We start from the raw sequence: 11,919 nt of genomic DNA on the forward strand, positions 1-11,919 counted from the left end.
CTGACTAATGAGGTCATTTGCTTTTTCAATGGAATTTTAATTATACCGTAAATCACATAGCCTAAAACCTCAAAACAAACTGTTTACATAACCCTATAAAGGCTTGCAGTGTTCATTCAGTAGTACATTTTTACATAGTAAAAAATAGAAAAAAAAAATTCTTCTTTAACTTTTATATAAAAAAAATATATTCTTATTCAAGAATTGTTTTCAGAAAATTTGATATTTTTCAATGATCTTCCTTCTTACCGTTACCACAAATGTTAAGTTATATATTCGTATATACAGGTCAGGAATTAAATTCATAATACATTTATAATGTATACACACATTCATGTTTCTCTATAAATAGTGAACTGTGGTCGCTAAATAGATCGTTCGCAAATCGTTCGATAATAAAGTAGATTGTTTCCAAAGAGGTTTACTAAAACGATTTTTAAATATTCATTGGCCATAACCAACATTGAACTCTATAAAAAAGAACCGATCTCCCAACTTAATAATAGGAATATACGGTAATCAGTTGTATTAATAATACGATAAAAAAGATATAGTGACTATGCTGTAATTACTATGATAATGAAAACTCTGTTACAGTTTATTTATTTCGAGTTGCGTGGGAAAATCCATGATAATGTTTCTAGAGAAAATCAGCTGTGGTTGCAGTCGTGTAATTAACTTTTATATATTTAACTTTTATAGTTAAATAAGAATCTTTGGAATAAGTAAGAATCTTTGGACAGATTAAAGACCAAAGAGTACCAGGGAAACCTCCTTGTTCGTAATTTTTGGAAGTCTAGTAATAAACAGTGTTCGTTTTATATGAGAATCGATAAAACCACCGCCATGATAAAACTGTATGCTACGCCAACAAAAGTAAATTTTGTCAACAAAGCATAATATAGTAATACAATTAACAATTTCTTTAAATGTTTATTATTGTTGATTATTTGTAGTACAAGAACTTGAATTTGCTTGTATTTTTTTAAGGGTCGTTTAGAAAATGCAAACATTTTCACAAACATACAGATGATATTTGGGAGCGACTCCTTACAAACAGTTTAATCTCTTTATATCTACACATTATGTCAGTGATTGTGTAGATGTGTGCTTCAAATTTAGTTAAAATAGATAATTATATAATTAAAGTTGAAAACAAAACTCTTGTGTGTGCCGCCGTTCCAAAGGCAATACCTCCTTGCTCGACCAAAGTAAATGAATAAATAAGGAATACTGTTACGTTTGATGTATGTTTTTAAATTTTTTTTTAAACAGTGATGGTTACAAAAACAAAAAAATTACTAGGTGTGAAAAATGTCAATTAAGATGTAATTTAAAGCAATCAGTGGTTTTGAAGCATCCATGGTTTAGCGTCCCGCATGTAAATAACATTAATGAAATGTCAAGTAATGTCACATTTTAAAGGAATCTGTGTATAAAGTATATATTGTATATTATTTTTACACAATCAGAATACCATTTAATTTTTAACTTAGCAGTAGTCCGGTTTGAAAGTGCTTTAAAAACTAAATTACTGTAAAAGCGTTTCCTATAAAAAATAAACAAAAACAAAACGGTGGTTGAGAGGCGTTTATCAATAAATTCTGAAGTCATATTTTTAAGATAGGAAATGATAACTATTATTAAGTCTAATGCCATTACAGTAATTGCTTTTTTCAGGTTCCATATCATACTGGTAACTTTATGAATTATTATTTCCATTATTCACTGGATGTTTATTAAAAAGTAAAAAAAAATAATAAATAAATAAAGCACAAAATCATTCAAAATTGAATTCATTTACCACCCCCCCCCCCCAAAAATAAAATAAAATGTTGACAAAGAAAATACATAGACGTTTCCATACAATATAAAAAGGGATGGAAAACAATAAAATCAAGTAAAGAAAGAAAAAAAACATTTGTACATTTATAGTCATTTAATTCAACTATTTATTCATAAACACCAATTACAGAGTGTATAAAACATCTTACAAAAGCATTAAAACTGTGCACAAATTTCTAATTAAAAACATATGCCTAAATTGACACACAATGATGAGAGGAATGGAATATTTTACAATAGAGTATTCATACATTTAGTGCAGATGCTCAGAAACGTACTCTGCAACAGATTTATACATTTCTTTTGCATTCATATCACTGTCATGAGGATAATCACGTTCAAGCTCATCAAGCTGCTCACGGGTTAAGGGGCATCCGACACTATATACATTTACATATGTTAAATTAAGGTTAAGTAGCTCCTCCGCTGATATAGATTCGGTGTGTTGTTGATTTTCATGAAGTTGTATCAAATGTTGATTACTGTAAAACAATTGGATTGGTGTCCGGTTGCCCTCGGTGGAAATGTTGTGGTTGTTGTGGCACGCTTCAAACTCGTGTAGGTGTTTGTTGATTATCGGTAGGAAAACATAATGAAGACAGAATAAATCGGTGGCGTTATCGGGGTCTAACAAACCATCGCGCTCTAACTCTTGAAAAATACATTTAAAGTAAGAAACTACTTGATTATTTATGTCGTAATTTAATCTTTCTACCCTTTCATTGTGGACAGACGACCCAACAATGACGGGGTTATTTGTTTCTCCTCTTTCTGCAAACATTTTTTCCCAAACACCTTGATTTTCACCACCATGATCCGACCTCACTCGTATAGGCAAACCGTACCGGTCAACCGCTGACTCAAATAATCTGGACACAGTTTCAGCAGTGTTATTGTCACTACAATGCAGGTAAGTAATCAATCGGGAAAATCCATCGATGCCGGCATGTATGACAAACTTCCACCTAATCATTTTGTGTGTCCCGTCTATATGCCAGAGGTAGTTCGGGCATGGAACAGAATAAATTCGTCTGGTTATAGTTCTAGTTCGTCTTCTCTGTACCCCGGTTGGGTCGACAGCTTGTAATGCTTTCCGAAGGCGTGCGCGTTGAACTCTGATACCTCTTGATCTGAGATGACCCATGAGATACACCTGTATCAGACTTAAAAAAAAAATGGAGACATTAAAATTTGGCATAAACGTTGACAATGTAACATGTATTTATATGTATTTATAAGGTAAGGCTATCGGTCCGGCTATTTGAAGAGGCAAACTCGATGTGATATTGACAGAAACGTTATTATTATTAATATTATTATTAGTATTATTATTATTATTATTATTATTATTATTATTATTATTATTATTATTATTATTATTATTAATATTATTATTATCATCGTCATCATCATCATCATCATTATTATTATTATTATTATTATTATCATTATTTGTTCATGTATTTGGTGGCGTCAGCAGAAGCTTCAGTTTAGAGGGCAAGGTGCGGGAAAAACCTGGTATTTATCATAATCGTATATTTTCAGTTATTTAATAAACGCAAACTACACTTTCTTATGAACCTACTTTTTCCTTTTAAGTATCAATTTTCCATAAAATTCAGTATTTTATTAATTCACCTTAAATTAACAGTAATTAGATTTTACATTACTTTTTTTACCAAGGCCCCATGAAAAAAATTATTAGTTTATCACCCTATATTTCCCATCCCGCCCCCATTTTTCCAATGTTCACAAGTAAATCAATGGTTAGGGTCACATTTATCATAAAAAGTCATAAGAGTGGAATCAACTTTATATTTAAAAAAATATGTTTTTACCAGTACTCTAAACATTTTTGCAAGAAATCCTGAGATTTTCAAGTGAAAACAGAGGAAAAAAACGATCGTTTTGAAATAAAAAAAATATATTAATTGAAAATAAAAATCAGGGGGTGATAAGCTAATAATTTTTTTGTTATAGGCCTAATGACCTTCTGTTTCAAAAAGCAGGCCAACTTATTGTATATTTCATTCATACTTTAAACAAATTTGTCGTGTAGCTGTTTTTTGATACATTGATTAATGTTAATTAATAAAAATATTGTTGCTGCATCTCAAAAGTCCAAAAAAAAAAACCCCGTATATGTCCCTTTTTTTTTTTTTTCTTTTTTTTTTTTTTACAAAACAAAAGCATTCAATTGTCTGGCACCTCACGATTTATGTCTTTGTTAGGTTTAACCTAAACAATAAACTGACCTCGCCTGCATTAGGGTGAGACTTCTTAATTTCATCGACAACCATTTCTAGTTCTTGATTAGTGATATCTGTATACTTAGAAGGTTCATGGCCATTAAGGTTGAGATGTCTGTAAACTGTTGTACGACTCACTCCAAAATCCCTTGCTATATCTGCTATGGTAAATTGGAGTTTTATCATTTCCTTTGCACGTTCAATGTCGAATTCGATTCCGGGTCTCCCTGCCATCTTCTGCAAAAAATATTCAACATATTCTATTATGCTTTTTAAATATTTCTGACTTTAAAGTTTTTCCACCAAAAAACAAAATTGTTGGAATTGGGGTAGGGGGTTCGTATTTGCATTTCTCCATTTCACCCTAAAATTTTAATTTCGAAAATAGTGAGGTGAGGCGTAGACACCTTCTCCCCCTCCTGCATCCTGATAGCCTTCAAACGATAATAGAAAAATGCACTTTTTTAACAAGGTCAGGCTCAAAATCATCTTTCGTTCTTTCGATTTTTTTTATTACTGTTAAAAGCCCGCAGTACTGATACAATAATCAAATGAGTAATAGTGTAATAATTAAAAAAAAAAACATAACAATTAACTAGCACTTCGGTTAAACATGATAATACACGTACTTTATGCATTAACAATGTTCCAATAACGTACTTACCGGTGGGCATCCAGACACGTGGTGGTTTAACTTTAGCCCAAATCAGAGATTACTGTTACAGTACTATATAATCTCAGCCCAAATGAGGCTCTTAAAATGAAGAGGTCTTAATGTTGAAACAGATCGGAGCAACTGACACCGTAGTAGAAACGTTATGCGGAAACTATGGTACTTTTGAAGGTTACAAGTAGCGTTGCTATGGAGATGCGGTTAAGATGATTCCTGGTATGGTAATAATTCAACCAGCAGTTAGAAACAATGTTATATTTTGTGTTGTAGTGGTAGTAGTAGTAGGTGGAGTAGCCATTCTTACGAAACGTACAATACGGTAAATATAAGAGAATTCTGGCAAACGGATATCTACGTTAGCGAATGATTTAAAGTAGTCTAGAAGTATTTACACACATACACTGACTGGTCATGCTGTACATATACAAGTGTTAATAAATATTCATGATAATTCATTTGGATATCATCATCATGTTGGAATGCAGGACAGTTCTGGGGTCTGCATCTTAGCGTCAATCAATTATACTAAGCTATGAAGAATACTTTCTTCACCTTTATACTGGCAACTGTTCACTATTAACCCTATGTAATAACATATGGGAATAGGGAAATCAGAGCATATCATAACACGTATCTTAACAAACAACTTCACTAATAATAATAATAATTTGATAGTTTAATTAAATTATATCCCATGCCTGACCGACACAAAAACCGCATAAAATAAAATGAAAGGGGTGGGGTTAGAAACAGTTTGTTTATTATACCTTCATTAACGAGTTATATGATTAGGCAATTTATCAGCTGTCCCTGTATTTAGGTCAAATGTAACAATTGAATGTACTGTACTATATTACTATGCTTTCAAAATCTGACTAACGTCACAAGGATTTTCATTGAGGTCTATTTTTTTCCTTTTGTCACTAAATGTTAAATCGCTATGCTTCCAATTTCAAGAGGTTCTGTGGCGATATTTACATTCTTGAGCAGTGGTGCGCATTGAGAAAAAGGATGTTTAGAAACCTTTCGTTTCGGAACCTTTAAATTGAAGCTCGACCACGACCACATATTGCTTTGGTGGGAAAACATCTGACCTCTCGTAGTAGGCTTCGCCCCAGTAAATAAAAAAAAAATCACATTAAAAATTTTAGGGTTTTCAAAGGCTTGTTTAATCCATTTTAGAGTCTACTAATATGTAGTAAATACATTTATTTTTTTTTCTCCCTGACGAATTGTGCTTTTTCTTCCAGACGGGGGTGGGGGCAACACTTCTCCCTCCCCCGCTGGTGCCACCCCTGTTTAATGTATATAAGTTGTGTGGTCAAGGTATCGTTCTCCAGTCACAAACCATATAATTGAGAGGATTGATTAGCAGGCCTACACAAATACAGTTTTACTGATACCAGGGAGTTGTTATAACAACTCCCTGATACATAACATAGATACAAATTTTAGTCTATATTTAAGTCGGACCTCAAATTTTAATTACATGTGACATAGTATTATGAAATTAAAACTGATTAGAATTAGAAGTTTATGTGACATTATTAGGGGTCCGAGTGTTTGTCTATTTGACCAAAAAATAAGTGCTGACAATATATGTACAAGGCGGTAGAAGCATTACTGGTTGGTACGACAAGAGGGTAATCAGGAGCGGATCCAATATTTTGTTGAAGAGGGACCTCTTCACCTTGCTAAGGCCCTGGACACTTGAAGTCAACTCAATGAAATAACAACTTAAAATAGCTCCGTCCTTGCTTTTTTTTTGGTTATTCTTCTGAGGGTGCTATTACTGTTCTTACATAGTAAAAAGAAAGCTGGATGTTGCACACATAACAAAATAATTAATGAAAAATTAATTTAAAAAAAATTATTTATTTATCAATTATTAATATTGTTATACTTCCGTCTTTTAATAAAATATCACCCTTGCTATTTGATAAATTTGATTTCGGTCATGAGTTTAACATTTTACCGTACTGTACTAGGTCTGTACTATTATATAGGTAGATTGTTATTGTTTAGTCTTATTAATTATATAAAAAGAGTAATTATATCATAATTACCGTTTTCTTATCATGTTTGAGTGAGCCTCATTATGAATTGTAATCATTTTACACAAAGAACCATTATACACTGACTCGGAAATTTGTTATCATGTTCGAATGAGCTCCAGTATGAAGGGTAATAATTTTACACCAAAACAATATACCCTGACTCGTATTTGTTAATACAGTAGGCCTACATTAAAAAAGACAACAGGGAGCACTCTGAGACATTTTCTTTTGATGTACATAAATTTATTGATTAGTCACATACGGACAAAAACTAAAAGTGTTGGTCAAAAGTACAAACAAGGCAATAACGGTATCTTAAGGGCTTTTATCATACAAAATCAATATACAACAAGAATGATCAAATGAAATAGATTAGGTCTTGAATGTGCAATGAAAGCATTTCATTTTAACACAATCGAAGCCAACCGTCAACCATAAACTAAGAAGTTGTTTAATAGTCCATAGAACCAGCCTGTAATGATACTTTGATTTTCATCATGATCATATAGTACAATATTGTAATGTAAGCAATTTTTGATAGAAGGTACCGTATGACTTATTGTAGTACAGTGTCAAGAACACATGTTTGCAGTCACTGTTGCACTTCAGACTGGTTTGTTGTAGCTTTAACGCGAACGAACATTAACTCTTTGGTTCAACTTGCGCTTTCTTGTGTTTACATATTTACATATTTTTACTCAGCCTCAATTTCATATTTTTACATTATCACAACGCACATACCTCACTGTGGAATTTCTTAAATAAACCTGAAGCTATTTTCTACACAAATGGATTCATGTTGTACAAAATAAAGGTAGATTACAGAAAATGAACACTATTTTATGTACTATCCAACGCGTAAGAATAGCACACAGGCTTTCTGATTCTCGGGTCGGATTAGTGGGCTCTGAGATTCAACTTAAAGAATAATGTACGGCCAAATGCTTTGCACTAGATGGTTAACAATCGATTTCTTTTTATATTCGGTTTACTGAAACTACAATACAGTATTGAAGATAATAATAATTGATTTATTAATTTTAATAAAAAAAGACGATTTAAAAAAAAAAAGGTTTGATGTTCTATATCCAAGACAAAGTTGAAACATATTCAAGTTTAAAAAAATTAATTAAAACAAGTTATATTACACAACACCAAACCCAAAGCTGTTTCTAATGGCATATACCATTAACGATGAGAACTCGTCTGCTGTCGTGTGCCCCCTGGGTAGCACAATACTAAAAGCACAAGTGGATGCGACAGGAAGCATGTCATCCGAAAACGTGATTTTCGGTTGGACGTGATAGCCTCCTAGTACCGGACGTCTTGAACCCGTGAAGAATTCAAGAAAATCGCCTAGTGAGAGACTGTCAACATCAGCATCTGAAAAAAAGAGTTATGAAAAGTAGAAACTAAAGTATAGATATACTGGCTTGTCAAAAAATATGGCGATAACTGAATAAGATATGTGTTAAAAGATGTAATTATTAAATTTAAAAATACGTACAGACCTAAAGTGTAACATCGACAATCGTGTTCCCTATATATTACGGGAGGGAAAAAAGGAGTGGGCGTAGGGCTTCGCATGACCGGCCTGTTTTCAACTTTTCTGATGACAATTTCTTAACAAATTTGGTATTTCTTAACAATGTAAGAACTTAAGACAACCTACCATTAGCGTTGCATTTTTCTAAAAACTCTATAAAAAACATCGTTGTGGCTTCCTCCTTCTCTCGGTTGTTGGTGCCTTGTTCGCTGTATTCAATCGTGAACAGATCAAATACATTGTCAGCGTTAAAATGTTCCAACATAGGACTGCCGATTATACTCCGTATGCAATCTAGGATGGTAAAAGAAATCAATTACGGTTTGTATTAATAGGAGTACATATGTTGTTCAGCTCCATACAATCTGTATAAAGCGACATAATAATTTAAATAGAAAATTTGTAAAAAAAAAGAAAAAGGATAAATTTCTTAATCAGGAATCAAACCTTAAAGTTTGATAAAATATTAAAGAAATCGATTAACCGAGCAGCTAAAGCAGGCACACCGTTACCACACAGCCAACTCGCCTTTGGTTCTAAAGTTGTGGAACAAATCTTCTCAGATAAGCTGGACCGCCGGCAGCAGCCGCAGGCACTGTGGTACCGTATTTTTCGCTTCTCGGACCCATTGACGAGGGTCTAGGGCCGGCTAAAGTTCCAGAGGGATCGAGGAGCAGATCATGGGTTCCCCTCCCTCAAAGTTACGGCCTCAGACGGATGACTAACTTAATGGAATATAGAGTGTCTACACTAGGACATGTAAATTAAATTATAGAAACATGAAAGGTTAAAAGATATCCTTCCTTTTATGAAAACATGCTGAAAATATTCGTCTTTCAGGATGATGACAGTCAGTATTATAGTAATGTTGAAAGTTGGCATTGATTTGAAGTTCTAAACTAATATTTGTGTTGCACGACGATTGTTTATATATTGTTTCGCCATACATGACAGTAGTACAGTATAACTAAAATGAATAACATCAATTTCGGAAAAAAAAAAAAAAAAAAAAAAAAAAAAAAATAGCTAGGAACTTACCCGGATAAGACTTTGAATAGTCTCCCATGCCATAAAACTGCATTCCCTTAACAAGAGAAGTAATGGCTGCCTGTTGATGAAAGAGTACATAATGTTGACAAGCCGCTGACACGAAAGACGGTCTGTTGAGCTGTGTCAGCTCCTTTCGCCAGCCGATTTCTTCGGCCACATCTTGGAATATCGGTTCCGATGTTGTATCAATTCCATTCATTACCTGTAAAGCAACGAAGCATAATGTGAACTTTATACGCACAATCATTTTTTAAATTCGAAAGGAACAATCGAGGGTGGATCTAGAAATGTTCAAAAGGGAGGGGGCAGAAAATTGGGCCGATTGAGACAACACTGTCGTAGGGGGTCCGGGGGCATGCCCCCACGAAATATTTGTGTTTTAGACGCCCGAACATAACATTTTAGGCATTCTGGCCTATCACTTTTTTTCTTCTTCTCTCTTTTTTTTTCTTTTCTTTTCTTTTTTTTTACTTCCAAAATGTGGGGGGGGGGACAGGGTCGGACTGCCCCCCCCCCCCACTAAATCCGCCCCTGACAATTTAAGACATAATTAATTCTAAAAACTTAACTATAAATTAGGTATGTGGGTTACGCCTCCACTTGTGTTAAATAAAGTTAATAACAAACATTTGATGAAAACGTGTCCCCATCGAGATACGAACCCAAGGCCTTCCAGTTACAGTTTTTCTCGACCAACCGAGTTACTAGGCCAAATATTATTCACCCTTGGGTTTTCCATTAGGAACCAATTTGTTAACCTGGACAATCTCCAAAGTGACTTGCATGTGATTTACCCCGTTTTCGCAAATATCTGTTAGGCTTATTGCCTTTATTGAAAAATTGGTATCTCACCCACCACAAGCAACGCTTTACATGCGGGACCCTTTAAGATAAAAATTTTAAAAACAAGAAGAAAAATAAACGGTGATGGATGAAAATGTTTTTGAGTACCGTACATAACAGATAGTTTTATATTATTGTGGGAAGACCTGAATATATACAGCTTGCGTACCTTCTGCACACACTCTCTTTTCTCTACATTGGGAATCATGTTGACAGACAATTTAGGCTTCTCGTCTATCAGAAGCTCCGCAATTACTGGGTTCAGGAATTGCAATGAATGACCACCGTGTAAGACAGCTGCAGCCAAAATCCTTCCGATGGTTTCAATGGTGCCATCTCCAACCAAGCAGGCACTTTGTAGGGGGAGCATAAATCCTGAATGGAGAAATTAGCACAGATATTTTAAAATGTGACTTGTTTAATAGTAGGATCCGTGAAAAGCGTGTGTATCTACGACAAGGGGTTTAAGATGATAGACAGGCCCTTATAGATGTGTATAAGAGACAGGATTCATGTTGTACAAAATAAAGGTAGATTACAGAAAATGAACACTATTTTATGTACTATCCAACGCGTAAGAATAGCACACAGGCTTTCTGATTCTCGGGTCGGATTAGTGGGCTCTGAGATTCAACTTAAAGAATAATGTACGGCCAAATGCTTTGCACTAGATGGTTAACAATCGATTTCTTTTTATATTCGGTTTACTGAAACTACAATACAGTATTGAAGATAATAATAATTGATTTATTAATTTTAATAAAAAAAGACGATTTAAAAAAAAAAAGGGTTTGATGTTCTATATCCAAGACAAAGTTGAAACATATTCAAGTTTAAAAAAATTAATTAAAACAAGTTATATTACACAACACCAAACCCAAAGCTGTTTCTAATGGCATATACCATTAACGATGAGAACTCGTCTGCGGTCGTGTGCCCCCTGGGTAGCACAATACTAAAAGCACAAGTGGATGCGACAGGAAGCATGTCATCCGAAAACGTGATTTTCGGTTGGACGTGATAGCCTCCTAGTACCGGACGTCTTGAACCCGTGAAGAATTCAAGAAAATCGCCTAGTGAGAGACCGTCAACATCAGCATCTGAAAAAAAGAGTTATGAAAAGTAGAAACTAAAGTATAGATATACTGGCTTGTCAAAAAATATGGCGATAACTGAATAAGATATGTGTTAAAAGATGTAATTATTAAATTTAAAAATACGTACAGACCTAAAGTGTAACATCGACAATCGTGTTCCCTATATATTACGGGAGGGAAAAAAGGAGTGGGCGTAGGGCTTCGCATGACCGGCCTGTTTTCAACTTTTCTGATGACAATTTCTTAACAAATTTGGTATTTCTTAACAATGTAAGAACTTAAGACAACCTACCATTAGCGTTGCATTTTTCTAAAAACCTGTCTCTTATACACATCTAGATGTGTATAAGAGACAGCTTCAGACTGGTTTGTTGTAGCTTTAACATATAGCTTGTGTTTACATATTTACATATTTTTACTCAGCCTCAATTTCATATTTTTACATTATCACAACGCACATACCTCACTGTGGAATTTCTTAAATAAACCTGAAGCTATTTTCTACACAAATGGATTCATGTTGTACAAAATAAAGGTAGATTACAGAAAATGAACACTA

At 33.8% G+C, this 11,919-nt stretch overlaps 2 protein-coding genes across 2 annotated transcripts; both read right to left on the reverse strand.

Moving 5' to 3' along the window:
- Positions 1 to 1,925: 1,925 nt before the first annotated feature.
- Positions 1,926 to 4,899, reverse strand: LOC117101613. Its single transcript, XM_033241615.1, has 3 exons — positions 4,759 to 4,899; positions 4,101 to 4,331; positions 1,926 to 2,998 (listed from the first exon to the last, which is right to left on the reverse strand). Exons 2-3 carry the CDS (start codon positions 4,326 to 4,328, stop codon positions 2,099 to 2,101), a joined length of 1,128 nt encoding a protein of 375 aa, XP_033097506.1. The 5' UTR covers positions 4,329 to 4,331; positions 4,759 to 4,899; the 3' UTR covers positions 1,926 to 2,098.
- A 2,600-nt stretch (positions 4,900 to 7,499) lies between these two features.
- LOC117101614 lies at positions 7,500 to 10,634 on the reverse strand. Its single transcript, XM_033241617.1, has 4 exons — positions 10,433 to 10,634; positions 9,409 to 9,622; positions 8,497 to 8,664; positions 7,500 to 8,207 (listed from the first exon to the last, which is right to left on the reverse strand). The coding sequence occupies exons 1-4, from the start codon at positions 10,631 to 10,633 to the stop codon at positions 7,969 to 7,971; spliced, it is 822 nt and encodes a 273-aa protein (XP_033097508.1). The 5' UTR covers position 10,634; the 3' UTR covers positions 7,500 to 7,968.
- Positions 10,635 to 11,919: the final 1,285 nt, after the last annotated feature.

The sequence above is a fragment of the Anneissia japonica genome, unplaced genomic scaffold (assembly GCF_011630105.1).
Source record: "Anneissia japonica isolate Jap-2015-1 unplaced genomic scaffold, ASM1163010v1 scaffold17412_len611537_cov169, whole genome shotgun sequence".
Taxonomy (NCBI): domain Eukaryota; kingdom Metazoa; phylum Echinodermata; class Crinoidea; order Comatulida; family Comatulidae; genus Anneissia; species Anneissia japonica.